The following is a 15,256-nucleotide window of genomic DNA, read 5'->3' as shown; positions in this document are numbered from 1 at the left end:
AGTTGTCTGTTTTAGTTTATCTTCAATTAATTGATTACATGTTACCCATAGCTGTGCAGTGCTGGCTGACTTGAATCTTAGTAATGTAAGCAGAGAATAATAGTATTCGGAACGCAGGCTATTAATATTTGTGCTGCATAATAAATAGATTAGGTGTTTTCTTTGTTTAAAAAAATATTCTCTTACAGCATAACTGCAGTTTATGAAGAAAGAACATTTGGAAAAAATCTTTTCCTATCAGGCTTAAGATATTTCTTGGAGGGATAAAATTTGTGTTGTACCTGCTTTTTAAGCCCCGAAATTTCTGATTTGAAGCAAATATATTTTCCTCTTATTTTCATAATTATATCTGTGTCACTGGGTCCTTAAAAATGAAACTTTCATCCATTATATTTTTAGCTTGTTGACATACAGAACCTCTGTTGGTCTTCAGTCACTTGACTTTAAAAAAGTGAAGAAAGAAATAGATGCTTTGAAGGAGAAAATGATGTAAAGACCTGTTTTGAGACATCACAGGTTACAGGGAGTAATGACTTATTTGTCAGTAAGCTGTTCACGTGAATCATGAGTTTCTCCAAGGTCGAAACAGTACTAGTGAGAGTCTGAATTTCAATTTTGTAGAACAGGCTGGGTAGTAGTTGTATGTTTTGCTACATACTTTTTATATTTTCTAATGAAAGTGGTGTCCAGTTCATTTACTTTAGTATATATAAATAAAACACATTGAATTAAGTCCCCTGTAGTTTTGGTGTCTGCCAATTGAGTTTGTGTGAATATATATGGTACCCTAAGGTGTTGTAGTCATGTTTTTAAGCATCAGTTGCTTCCTTAGAGGGTGTGCACCTTAATAGAGGTAAAATCAGTAGTCAGAGGATAAGTGCTCTGTAAAGATCAGTAGATTACCATTGTGTTTGAAGTAAGCAGAAAATAGAGTTTAACAGACTCTGTCGAATCTTTTTTCACTGCAAATTAAATTAAAACTATCAAAATATAGAATTTATAGCAACCATGGAAATGATGGGTTTTGAAACATGGTGCATAGGTGCAGAATTTATAAGTTGCCAAATAACATTTGTGTATGTATGTAAATATGTAAATAAGCATATATTAAACGTGAGCTGCACAGCATCTGTACACTCATACTGATCACAATTAGGCAAAACAGATTTAATATTTTCTACTTGCCATTTTCCCCCTTTACAATAGTTTAAAGAAAGGGTTGGATTCAGCTAGGATTTTTCCTGGATTTGTGGTTGGGATATCCTCTTAGGATGTATGGATTGGAGGTTTCTATTTCCTCACAAAATGAAGAAAAAAGGAGTTCTAATTTCTGACTTGTTATGGATAAAGGCTCAACTCGTTTTCTTTTTGGTGGTCAGTTTTTAGAATTTTAATTTACTTTTCCTGAGTGGTCTTATTTAAAATAATAATTCTGTTTTAGGGCAGTGCGGACATTCAGAGTGCATACGTAACACATCTGTGTTCATGAGTATAGGTTAGAGGCATGAGTTATGCTCACAGTATTATGTAGGTGAATTCTATTCATCTGATTGTTGGTTTTTTAATTTATTTTATCTTTTTACCATTCTGAGGAACTTCTCAACTCAGCCATCCCCATGTTCATGTGTAGCAGCCAAAATGAAAAATGTACATTAAAGATGTTAAATGATCTGGGATGCATCTAGTGTCTTTCTGCAACAGGATAATGTGTCATGAGTAAGAGAAATAGCAGAGGTCTTGATTTCAGCATAGCTTCTCATTAATGACAATGAGAAGTATTTATAGTTTAAATAAAGTTACTGTGTGTTGGGTACTGGAAATCTGCATTATTATATTAGGAGAGTTATATGTGCCATGCTGTTAGTAATGTTCTGCAGTAGTATGAAACAGATTTTTATTAAGTATCATAGTAGTCTATGGTATCAAACATATTGTATGATTGGGAATTTCAGTAGATGACAACAAGAGACTGCGTCTACCACGCTGTACTCACGTTTGAGGGCAGATTTATAATTCTAACATGATCAAAAACATGATCAAATGCAATAGGATTGCAGGCACAGTTAGTCAAGAGTAATTGATGACACAAAACTAAAGGGTAGGTAGTAACTGTTTCTGCCACTATTATTAAAGGAAATTGAACTAATAATGATCTTAAATTATTGTTTTAATTAATTAATGTTTTAATTTATAAGTTACTGTATGAATGGCAGTTCTGCTGTATCCACAGCCAAACATGAATTTTATCTTGGGGTTGCTGAATGTACTAATATAGTCTGTTACCATCCATTTTTCTGTGATTTATTATTAAGTGTGAGAAGCATTGGTGGAGAGCTCTGAATGTTAGTTTCCACTTAAAATGAGTGTTGCTGAGTGTTGCAACACTAGTTTTAGAAACAAATCTGTAAGCCTTTCACTCTTGTCCAATTTTTTTTCCCCCAGGTTTCTGTATATTAGGTAAATATAGTTAGTGACTAAAATATCTTCGTGTTCTTAGTTTCCTTAAACCGATTCAATCTGTCTTTTGCTAAGGGAAATTTGATAAAGTTTAAGGCTGAATTCATCAGTTGAAAGAATCTGCTTAAAAACGAACTTGTTAAGATGACACAAAAGATAATAAAATAGTCACTACCAAGGAGCTGTCAGTTCTACAAATTGCGTGGCAGCCTGGGCTCACCTGAATAAGATGCATTTTAACACAGTAGAGCACTTAAACATTTAATTAATAAATGTTTGGGAATACAAATGTGTCTTGCCTAGTTATAGTTTAATTCAAGATTGAGTGCGGAAATCTAGATACCTGACATTGTAATATCTGCTTTTACTTTCTACTGAGTTTGTAACTGAAAAATTACACAGTTTTTTATAATTTAGTTGTTTTGTTTTATGTGTTGGATTGAAAAAGCATTACAACATAATTGTTGTCTACCTGCTTTTTTGTAAATGAGGGCAGAGATCCTGAGCAGGGACAGTGTACCACTCTCACCTTTAGGATTCCAAGATAACATAGCTGGTGTACTGAAGCATTAAAATAATCAAATGCTTAACAGAGCGAAGTGGGCAAGTAAGGGAGGTTCTTCCTTCAAAATTACATTTGTTGTATATACTGGAGTTTGAATTTGAATTGGTTAGAAGGAAGTACTCATTAATACTCCAAAGAGGTGTACCTGCAACCTTCATGCCCTTTGTATTTACATGGCTGACAAAGACAGATGGGCAAGCATAGCCCAGGGAGATCCTAATGGAGTTATTTAGCTAAAGAACTGCAAGCAAGGAGTAGACAAATAAGAAAAACAAAGGTGAGGTGTGGTTGTAGGCAGAACAGAGAATATAAAAACTGGAATTATCATTATTATTATTAAATGTAGGAAATTATTTGATATAGAGAAAAGGCAAAAAATTCAGAGCTGAAAGTGAGAATTTATCACCTCCTCCACACTAGGAGACCTACTAACAGTTATTGGATCAGATTTAAGTTTTCATTTTATAATCATTGTCTCATAATTCAAACAAATCTGTTTAGAAGAGCTCTCAAACTTATTTGGAATGTTATCTGAATTATGAAATACTTAAAAAGTCACTTCAGAGGTATAGGACGTAGGCAATAATTTCTGAAACTAGTTCTGTGTTATTTCCTTTGACGTGATATCATTATGATTTCTTAGTAACTTTGAATATTAAAAGGGGTTTTAATTTGTTATAATGCATTGGAAATTTTCCAGTTTGTACATATGGAATTGACATCGACCTTTCCAGAACAGAAAGTATGTTGCAGTTGCAAGTCACTGAATGAATCAGATGGTTCCTTCTGAACCTGAATTCTTATGTGCCATAACTCTTAGCTGCACCATTCTCTTTCTCATCCTCCTTGTTAAAATGTTGGAATTTGTGTGTAAATATTAAAAGATAATATTGTTTAAAACTTAGGGTGGAAACTTTCTTTTTTGTTGTTGTTGTTACTGTTCCTCTCTTTACTGTCTCCGAATTAAATTAACATGCTGTCAGTTCAAGGATTTATTTATTTTTAGTGACTTCTATGTGAAACTGCAATTTTCTGAGAATGATGAAAGAAAATCTGAAAGGAAATGGGGGGAGAAGAGGGAAAGGCATATAAAAGAGTATACAAAAATTAGGTGTACATGCAGGGGAAGAGCATATTTATTTTCTCTACTTTCACTAAAATGTAACCTTATTGACCACATCACGTTTTTTCTCAAACAAAAAGTTAATAAGCTTTAAAAGAGATTTGTAGTTACCACAGTGTGTGGGGGTGGATTTTTCCCTTCTCCTGCTTCAGAGTATACAGAGAGACAGAGATATAACTTGTTATCTTAATTAGTTCTATGAATACCCTCTGTATTGGGCTCTCAGAACACACTTCAGCTAAAATCTAACCACACCACTTGGTTTCATTTTCAATAATAGCTTCATATTCTGTTTTTGTCTCCAGCCAGTGGTGCCATAAAGTTGTTTTTCAAACATAAACTTGTTATTCCTTTCAAATTGACTGCTTGTGGAATGGAAAGTTACTTGAAAATGACATATATCCCTCCTTCCTTTGAAGGTAAGTTAATGTGGCTGCCAGAAATTGGCCATAATTTAATTGGAAATTCCAGGGCAGGTTTTGTGCAATTGATTTTTCAGTGTGGTACTTGAGGTGAAAATTGAAAAGTAGTGATAAGGCATTTTTGATTAAAATAACTCACTTTCTTATGTGTTCTCACTTGTCATGTCAGTTTTGATCCCGTGCTGAAGTTACCATTTCCTAATTTATTTCTTTAATTTTTCCTTTTCCCATTTTCAGGATCTTATAATGAAGAGAATTCTCAAGGTTTCTTTTTGTTAGGATTCAGGAAATGAAAGTAAATTTCATTTTTCCACTCCTTTTCCAGGAGAATTTTGTAGGTACTTTGTCATATGTTGTAAAGAGTTGTTATTGGTTATTTTTCTAGGGTTATTTTCTCTCTGTTTAAAAATAGTATTAAGGAGTGAGGATAATACTGCAGTATTGATGGTCAAGCATAGGGCACTCACTTTGGAGGGGTCTCTGGCTTACTTAGGTGTCAGGCTTTCCACTGTATGTTTCATTACTTATGCAAAGTAGAACATAAATCATGTCTTCTGCAGGTTCTGTCCAACCTGGACAGCCATTTGAGGGCTACTGTGGATCAGTTGTAGTGGTTGCTGTAACCTCGTGGACTTAGATTAGTACAACAGGTGGAAGATCAGGCCTTCTATTGATATGTGAGTTTTATTAGGGAAGACATTTCGGGATCTGTACTCAGTGCAAGGACTGCCAGTTACATACAGTACCTATAAGGTAAAGAAAACTGGGGCTACCATTACCAGTTCTCTGCCTAAATTTTTTGCCATTTTATCTTAAAATATGTGTTAACTTTCTGTTGGTCTATGAAAAAACTTCTCCAAAGTTCAATTCTTATTGATTAAGTCAATGATGCAGTTCAGTAGTGTGAATGGAGTTGCACTGCACACGTGTAATTCAGTTCCAATTCAATGGCAGGTTCTTAGCATATATTCTTCTGTGCACTGAAGTTTGTGTGTCTATATAGTGAGTTGACTCACTCTGCTTACAGAGGCTTTTTGTCTGAAGTAATACAGCTGAGCTAGTGCAAGTACATGAATATATTCATGTATGTATACAATGTACTTTCAGTGCAAGTATATGAATATTTGTATGAGATAGGTAAGGAATCAGGCATAACTTTGCAATAATAAATGGGATAGACTTAACACTCACGTATAGGAAATGTTTATTGATGAAGTAAAGTTATGTGTAAAAAAAAAAAAAAAAAAAGCAACAAAAACAAAAAACAAAAACTTCACAAAGCTGTATGTTGGATGCGTTATGTTATCCTTTTACTCACAAAAGAAGCTTAATGAGGTTATTCTTGGCTGGAATTTGTAGCCTTCCCATGGAGGCATCCCAAAATTACTAAATGTCTTACAGAAAGTAATTAGGTTGCAGAATGCTTTTCCTCCATTGCAAAAGATGATGGCAAGTGTATTTCTTTATCCATTCATTGGAATTATTTCTGATGGGTAGGTTTACATTCCTGAGGAGATGGAAGTAGCTTCCCTCAGTGAGCACAGCATATTTTGCTGCACTTTTTTTTGCTCAGAACATGACAGATGCTAGCATCCAGTTTACTGGCAGGTTAAAGTGTTTGAATGTTATGCTGTCTTTGGAAGCAGTTTGTTCATTCTCTGTCCAAATGACTTTATTTTTATTTTTATTTTTATTTTGGCAGAGGTTAGTGTTACCTCATATGTGATTTAAAAAAAAAAAAAAAAAAAAAAAAAAAAAAAAGTAAAAAAGAAAAAAGTAAAAAAGAAAAAAGAAAGAAATAGAAAAGCAGAGCTAAAAATAAGAATGTAATCTGCAATGTTTTATGATAACTTTGCCTTCAACTTGGAATATGGCAGCTATGGAAATAAGACCTATGTGAGTGTCTTCTGATTGCTAGTTTTTGTAAAAATCACTCTCACTTTACAATAGCAATTCAAATTGTTTTTTGCTTTTAGGCAGGATTCAGTTTGAACAATTTTATGAAGTTTCATGGTACTGGAGTTTAGCATTACTGCACTCTGACTCATCATGATACAAAGTGAACAGTTTGTATCATACGGGGTAGGAAACATCTGGAGTTCTACCCAGTTGTATTTTAGAAAATGTTTCTGTCAATTACTATGTAGCTTTGCTCTTGTAACAGCTAGAAGATCTCTTTCTCCTAGACTATTAATTGCAGTGTTATGAACTCGTATAGGTAAACATCAGCTTAAAATCTTATCCTGTTACTGTACTGTAAGCTGTAGGAATTAAATCCACTAAGTTTTTTCATAGTTATATTTGAAGTCAGTAGCATCAAACAATTTTCAGTGTAGAGCAGCCCATAATAAGTACTTTAAAAAGAAATTGCTAAGCCAATTAGAGTATTACATCAAGCTCCTCTGTCATTAGGTGGGCTTTTATTGTTGCTTTGTCAAAGATGAGTAACATGTTCCTGATCTCCAAACATTTTTTTGTTTCATCTGCAAATAATCATTTTAAAGTGAATTAAATACAAAACGGATCAGGATTTATAATTTCATCTGCTGTTGTGCTGTTGTGGTATGATTGTGACCCAAGGTCATCCAAACTGCTGCCACAGAAGCTTACATACTACTCAAGGAACAGGCCAGTTATGACACACTGCAGGGGAGGTATTTAGAGCTAATGCTTCCCAATTCTCCCCCAGTGGTGTAACATCTGAAAATTTCCAACTGGCAATATATATATTTATGCATATATGCTATTTGAAATAATTGTCCTGTATATATGGAGCCAAACCTTTTAATATTTTTACAGAAGTTGTTTTTTGTAATCTGATTATGCTTGTCCTAATAAGAAGGAAAAAAACAACATATGAAGGGTGGGGAGGCTGAATGAATATGAAGCATGCAAAGTCTTTTGGCCTTGTGCCCAGGAGGAACTGCCCATTTGTGTAAGCTGAAACAATCTCTAGTAACTGTTTAGCTGGAACTGCTTCACAGAGAAAGCCTGCCCCACCCTTTCAGTGGCTCTTTTGCTGCTTTTTTTTAGAGCTCTGCGGTATGTAATAACCTTTTGTAGCCTCGGGGAAATGATCATGTTACAACTGTACTGCAGCTCAAATTTTCCAGTGTTAGGTGTTAGGAAAAAAAAAAACTAATTTTCTTCCTATGAGGAATCTCACCTATTTCACCTATGAGATGAAATTTTCCTCATAGTCTTATGACTTTTTAATAGAAGCTTAAATATTTACCTTATCTTTGAATGATCCTTCTGAAACACAGATCAGTTTTCTACAAGCAGCTTTTTTGAGATGACTACTGTTAAATTACAGTATATGTAAGTATAATAAAACCTCCATTAACATTTTTTAATGCTTTACAGATATTTCATTTAGTATGTCAGAGGGCAGCGTCTCAAAACAAACAAAAAAACAAAAACAAAAACAAAAAACCAACTTGAGCAATTTTAAATGGAAGTCTGAATCTTGATTATTTAGTCTCCTTGAAAGTTGTTTGACACAGGATTTTCTCATTCCCGTTGGGATGTTTAAGCTAATGAAGGACATTAATAAGACTTAAGGTAAATTCATTTTCAGGGGATTAATCTGAGTTATCATTTTAATCTGAAACACAGTCATCGTCTATGTAAAATTCCTCAGGCAATTTTATGCTCTAAATGCAGAATCGGGTTGTTTGTCTGTATTGCCTCCTCAGATGTGTCTTCAGAGAAGTCACTCAGCTGGAAGGGAAGCTGCAACATAAGCTTCTTGCTGGATGAAATAACTACTAAATGCTGTTCATGGATAATATGATATTAGCCCCTGCTGTGTTAGTTTTCTTAAATCTCTGCCTCTTTTCTCTCTGTAGTAAGAGCTATTTTCTGTGCCTGGATCATTGACTTGGAAGATAACAGAATTTTTATATCAAAGCACTATTCTCTTAGCAGTAACTTTGGTTTCAAGGCACACATACAATATATACTTTTCCCAAATGAGAGGAAAAAATGAAACTTTAAATAAATATTTATAACCTCCAGTTATTATGTTTGTTCCTCTGTAATCATAGCAGATTACTAAAGAAATCTTGATAGCTCTCGCACTAGCTTATCTGAAATTGTCTAAAATAAAGTCTGATAAATTTTGCTGGCCTTGTTTGATTTTGGCACCTAAGATTTGTTTGTTTTTTTTTTAAACCTACTTGAAAACAAGAGCTAGGTAAAGAACTTACAAAAAGTTTTTTTTTTTTTTTTTTTTTTTTTTGTTTGTTTGTTTTGTATTTAGATATTACAACCTCTTTTTAATAATAGTTTTCTTAAATTTTCTTAAGTTTTAAATAAGAAATTCTAATTTCTTAAGTGAATGTAGCATACAAATATGCACAAATGATTCTTTAGCTGCATCATATGCATGAGGGAATTTAGGTTATTTACCCGTTCATCATGTAATGCAAACTAGTTTGGAAGCTAAAGAAGAGAAATGATCTTCAACTATGGAGAATGTAAAATTTGAAAAGGCTTGAAGAGATGCTGTGAAACTGGAGAGGAAAAGAAAATGTCCTACTTACAGCTTTTGAAGGACTCTAAAATTATAGACCAATGTATTTGTTGAGTATTAATTTGTTCACTTAGACTCTCGAACACTGGTATTTATTGCTTTATACAGAGGTGAGCTTTTGGTTTTCTAGCCAGACACTGATGTAGCTTTCTAAAGTATTTTTTGTTCTAACATTAACTAGCTTATTTTCTTAGCAAGGAGGAGGGCTTGGGAGGTGAATGATGTGTACAGTATGATGATGCCATTTTGAAAGACAGATGTTTAAACCTGTACTGCAATCCTGTGAGACTAAAGCATTTTAACATTAAGATCCAGTGGTAGTGGTTTTGTTCATGAGAAATAACACAGATTTCATTCCAGTTCATGAGAAATAACACAGATTTCATTAATGCTCTTATTGTCTTTTAAATGGAGTAAAAACTACCTTTTTAGTCTTGTTTCACTACTATGCTATGCTAATTAAATAGCATCTCAAAAAATTAATGTGTAGTGGGGCAATTATGTCTGTCTGCTAAAATTACTCAGAACAGCCGTGTAAGCAAGTGGAATTATTTGCCAAGAGTTATATTTGCCATTCATTTAGATAACACAGCCTCCAAATCTTGAGTCATCAGTTGTGTTATTTCTTAGTACCTCTTTGAACTCAAAAGTGAATAGAGGAAATCTAGTAATTAGAGATCTTTACAGAAATTCCACAGCTGGAGACTGACAGCTGGAGAAACGTGTGTGTTGCTGAACAAAAGCTGTACCAATCTAGAGACGTTCTCTGTGTTGGATATTCTTCTATTTTGTTGAATTTTTGCATGACTTCTGATGTCTACCAGATAAAGACCATTCAATGTTTAAAAGCAGTGAATCCTGGAAGTATTGTAAACAGTTTAATTTGATGATTATTTGCTTTTTTGAGTTAGTATGGGCAGTGAGAACTTGTCTGAACATTGAACTCTTAGGAACAATATGAAAATTGTCCTTTTTTTTTCCTAAGTACAGACTTTGAGCTCCTATATTCACTGATGACGTTGAGTGAGAATTCCATGTCAAGTTCAAGACAAGGGTTTATTTTCCCCGTCATTTTGCACCTGATCTGGTTATTGTATGCCCATTTGACTAAAAGATTCATGAGAAATTGAAACAGTAGTGCATCAAGCAAGACGTGTTCCTCAAAATGTTTCCAACAATAGGTACAGCATTGTTCTTTAATCTGAGAAAAGGAGGGGATAAGGAATGGTCCTTCAGATACTTCTCTAGTTATGCTTTAGGTAGTCAATACCATGTTTGTGTTACAGGTGTATTCACATATGACTCCGCTAGTTTTTTATAAATGCATTACCACTTGAAATCCTAACAGAATGCCTCAGTCTGCAAGAGAATGGACTCTTCTAAGGAAACTACTTCTGTTCCCCAAGGGCATTTTTTATAATCAAGTTATTAGTTGTAGCACAACAGATTACTGTGAAATCCATTCTTCAGGAACTGAATCAAAATATTAGCATTCAGGCGTGTAGTTTGTACAATAACAATCTTATTTACAATGAACTTACTCTTAAATCCATTTTCTTTTAGAAAGTAAGTACTTTAACAGCTATCAGCAAGTTGAGAGACTGAAGTTTCCCTTAGGAATTAAACATGTTTTTGACAAAAATCTTGCAATGACATTCTCTCAAAAGACATGAAGTGTGTAAATGTGTTTTAAAGCAGGAAGAAAAGGAAGAAAGATTGCAAAGTGGCCAAGTTTCATAGGTTTTCTTTTTGCATCCTTCAGTTCAATTTCTATTTTCCCTTTTCCAATCTTGTCTGTCCATTGTTAGGCAATGTAACTTATGGATATATTTTTGTTATCAGTCAGCTTTGTTGTGCAAGCAATTAGCTATAGCCTATGCTATAAAACTCAGGAGGCAAGTTCTCTTGAAAAGCGGGAAAAAAATGTGGTTATATAAACCTTGAGAACTGTGAGAAGTAGGAGGATAATATTTTAAAGAAATTTCAACAGTCCACATTATCTTTTTTGTTCTTCTTCCACAAACTTTTCTGAACTCAGGATAAGAATCTGTGAATGTTTTAAAAGAAAGATCAGTCTGGGGAATATTTCTGTGAGTTTAAATTTCAGCCCTTTGGATCTCTAACTGAAGTTTCACCTCGTTTGGAGATAAGAGGCTTAAGGAGTAGCCTTAGAAGTTAGACAGGTGTACTGCAACTTTACAGAAAGATTTTTATCGTGTTAAAAAAGACAACTTGCTGGAGAGAAAGGAAAATGTGTAGTTCTACAATGAAATTTTATCAGCACGCTTCAGTAAAGTGGTTTGTTTATTTCTGAGATAAGCTGCAGGAAAAAAAAGAATAACGGCAAGGAAATGGACTTTGCATCTTCTCTTCCAGAGAAAGAGAAAACTCCTTTGTTTTCCATAAAACCAAATTTCAAAAGGTATTTTGAAATCCTCTCACTTTCAAGGTAGACTTCAGCTGCTTACTGTACAGCTTACTTCAAATTCCCACTGAACTCTGAATGTTATAGCATAAATCAAATATTATGGTAAATTTCAAAAGCAATTCTTTGAAAACAAAACCTTTTTTTTTTTTTTTTCTAATATTTAGTAATTAAGCACAGCTATTATCTTCAGAAAGAGAGAGTGGGGCAAGATTACATCAGCTGAAGACAAAAAGTGAGAACAAAACAAAAAAATCACCCTCCTTCCAAGTATGTCTTATTTCTAGTTTCCTTAGTGTTAGTTCGGAATGTATGAAAGCAGCTCTCTCCATTGATATGCTTAACTGTTGCACTGTTCTTGAGCAGAAAAATATCTGAAGACACAGGTTTTTTTTTCCAGAAAAATTTTGAGGATAAATGAAAGTGGCACTGACATTTCTCAAAATAAAAATAGCTGTCTAATTTCTTATCATGATTGCATAAGCCCATTAATTTGAAAAGTCAATTGGAGGACTACTAATTCAGCAGGCAAAAAGCCAGATGATCAATAAAGGCTATTTTCATGGAAATAACGTATGTAAAATTTAAATCTCTTTTAACTGTAGTGTTAAAATATGATGTGAATCTAAGTTGTTATACTTCAAAAGGAAGAGTTGTTTCTTTTTGTGACTGCCTACAGCTCTTTTTTTTTTTTTTCCTGTTGTAAATAGTTTGCTCATAACTTTCCAGCTAACAAATGTTTAAGCTCAGTCTTTGTCATATGCTTAATGAATTTCATAGACCGTTTTTCCTCTTTGCTTGTGTACCTGTTCAAACCTTTTTTTTCACTCCACTTGCCTTCTTTTTAAAACCTATGTGACTTTAGACATCCCTGATCACTGAATTAGGGGAATTAATTTGATTTCATGCTGTCTTTCCCCTTTCTGCATATCTATAATGACTTCAAATGCTGGAAAGTATTTGAAAATCTTGTTTCTGTAAGTATTTCCTACAAAAACTGTTATGGGAAATTTCTTTTAGTATTCTTATTCATTTATATTTATATTTATATTTATTATATATTATATATATATATATAATATAATATATATATAAAATAATATAATAATATATAATAATATATAATATATAATAATATATAATAATATTATATCATAATAATATAATATATAATATATTATATATATATTTATATTTATTATATATATTTATATTTAGCAAGCATAAAGTTGATTATTACTTCCATTTTATTTAATAGTTTTTTTTATGGCTAGTTAATTGGATTCTTTCTGCTAGTATGTGTATTACCTCTTTCTAACTGTGTTCTGTCAGCTGCTTGTCTTTGATTATCTTAGACTGCAACATCTTGGAGAAATTTATGTCACTAAACATTGTTTCTTCTCTACAAGTTAATTCTCATTTTAATTTTCTGTACTTGCTATCTAAATGTGGCTATTCAATAGTAACAAGCCATTGTCAACTTGCCTCTATTTCTGTTTAACTTTCAAATGTTGAGCATTATAGAAGAAACTGCCTTTAAAAAGAAAACAAACAAAAAAACAAAACAGATACAAAAGTATCATGCTTGTATCAACCTCTTTAAATTCCTAACCCAGACTAGATATAGAGACATAGAGGATTGGGTGGCCAGCAAGGACAGGGAGTTGATTGTCCCTCTCTACTCTGCCTTCGTGAGGCCCCATCTGGAGTACTGCATTTAGGTGGCCAATACGAGAAAGACAGAGAGCTGTTGGAGAGGCTCAAGTGGAGGGCTATGAAGATTATTAGCGGGCTGGAGCACCAGCCCTATGAAGACATGCTGAATGATATGGGCTTGTTCAGTCAGGAGAAGAGAAGGCTGTGAGGTGACCTCATTGCATCCTTCCAAAAGGGAGCCTAAAAACAGGAGGCCAGCTCTTTGAAAGGGTAAATAAAGACAGAACTGGGGGAAATGGTTTTAAGTTGAAGGAGGGAAGATTTAGGTTGGATATCGGGGGAAGTTCTTTACCAAGAGAGTGATGAGGTGCTGGAGCAGGTTGTAGGTGCCCAATACCTGAGGATGTTCAAGGCCAAGTTGGATGTGGCCCTGGGTAGCATGCCTAGTATTAAATGTGGATGTTCGCAGCCATATCTGTAGCAGGGGGTTGGAGCTTGATGATCCTTGAAGTCTCTTTCAACACAAGCCATTCTCTGATTGTCTTTTAACTTCATGTGATTATTCCACCTCTTTTTGCCTTTTTTTTTTTTTTTTTTTTTTTTTTTTTTGCTTTGTTTTATTTTTAAAGAAATTCTTCCTTCTCTTACAGTCAACCATGCTCATTATTTCTCAATACTTTATCTGCTCCATTGGGGCATATTTTGATTTTGCTTCTCTTTCCTTCTATATCCTGCTACAGCTGCAAACCCAGATTTGTTTTTTACCGCTTCCGTGAAAATTTGATATCCTGACATTTGACATTATTCCCTGCTCAGAAGGAATCATATGGAGTTTAGAATTCCAGTTTTATTCTTTCTGCACTCTGTGTTCAGCCTAGATAACATTTCTTGGGTTTTCTGAACTCCATTCTGTGATCATGAGCCTCTAATATAAGGCTAGAAAGGATTGTTCAGTTGACTTGTATAATAGTCAATTATCTCAATCCAAGCATTTTCTCATGAGTTCTGTACAGGGAATCACATAGTAGAAAGGCAGAGAAATTTTTCCTGAAATGTTTTGACCATAAAGATTGATTTTTAAGAAGTCTGGAAAATCCAGAAGGAAAAAGTTAGGAATATGTTAGATTTATATGCATAACTCTGAACAAGTTGTCATTAGGTCACATTTGCGTGAATGAAATATTGGAAACAGATGTGTTAGATTCTCTTAAATCTTTGAGATTCAGCTATTAACTTCTACTGTAGCTAGTTCAGCTTTGTCTTGCTTTTCACTTGTTACTTTTGCAGTGCAAATAGGTCTTCTATTGGCTTTACAGTTGTTCACGCTTTCTTTTTTTTTCATATGAATATTAGTGCAAATAATTCACTGCTTCTCTTGCTTTTCGCACAGTGCTCTCCATATACTGACGTGTATACATTAGAAAAAATAGAACATTACATCACCCATGTTTTGAGGCTTCCGTGAACAACACAGGAAAGAATATAAATTCATTTCCCTCTTGACGTATTCAAGTTAATGTGTTTTAAAACTAACTTCAGACCTAGCTCCTCTATTTGTTGTAAGTAATCTCACAGCATTTCTTTTGAAAACTTGCAGATAAAAATTGAATAATATGGTGATTTTATTTGTTCTATAAAATTTTTATCCTTGACGGTGTAACATCTTGATAACACAGTTTGTCAAAAATCAGACTATACAGAAAATTGAATTTTTAAAAATGCAAATTATTTGAGCCTTAAAATGCTGCAAAATCAGATAATTCCTCCCACACTATACCAGGAATAAATCATTTTGAGGGCTGATTTAAAATTAAATAGTTTACATAGTTAGGTAAAATAACTTTATATTTAAGGGATTTTTTTTCATTTTGAGCATTATATACTTACCTGAAGAATTGGGTGATATTCAATAAATTCTAGATTTTTAGCATAATAGATACACATGCAACATTGTCAAGCTATGTTCTGACTGCTTTATCTGTCAAAGCAAAGTGACTCAGAGTACACAGAATTTCCTAGAATAGGAATAAGTTGAGTGAGGTGCCTTTTATTTTAGGATGCTATTTTTATT

The 15,256-nt window shown here is 33.6% G+C and overlaps 1 protein-coding gene across 6 annotated transcripts in view; it reads left to right on the top strand.

Moving 5' to 3' along the window:
• STXBP6 (syntaxin binding protein 6) overlaps window positions 1-15,256 on the top strand; it is an 84,348-nt gene that overhangs the window by 29,311 nt on the left and 39,781 nt on the right. For 5 of the 6 annotated variants that reach the window (XM_042866213.1, XM_042866204.1, XM_042866221.1 and 2 more), the window contains one exon: window positions 4,451-4,564. The exons of the other annotated variant lie outside the window; for it this stretch is intronic. In XM_042866213.1, coding sequence (XP_042722147.1) covers window positions 4,451-4,564 — 114 coding nt within the window. The remainder of the gene's footprint in view (window positions 1-4,450; window positions 4,565-15,256) is intronic. 6 annotated transcript variants of the gene reach the window in all.

Source organism: Lagopus leucura, unplaced genomic scaffold (assembly GCF_019238085.1).
Source record: "Lagopus leucura isolate 7727_CA_CO unplaced genomic scaffold, USGS_WTPT01 Super-Scaffold_1, whole genome shotgun sequence".
Classification (NCBI taxonomy): Eukaryota; Metazoa; Chordata; class Aves; order Galliformes; family Phasianidae; genus Lagopus; species Lagopus leucura.
This window is presented reverse-complemented; position numbering and strand designations above follow the sequence as displayed.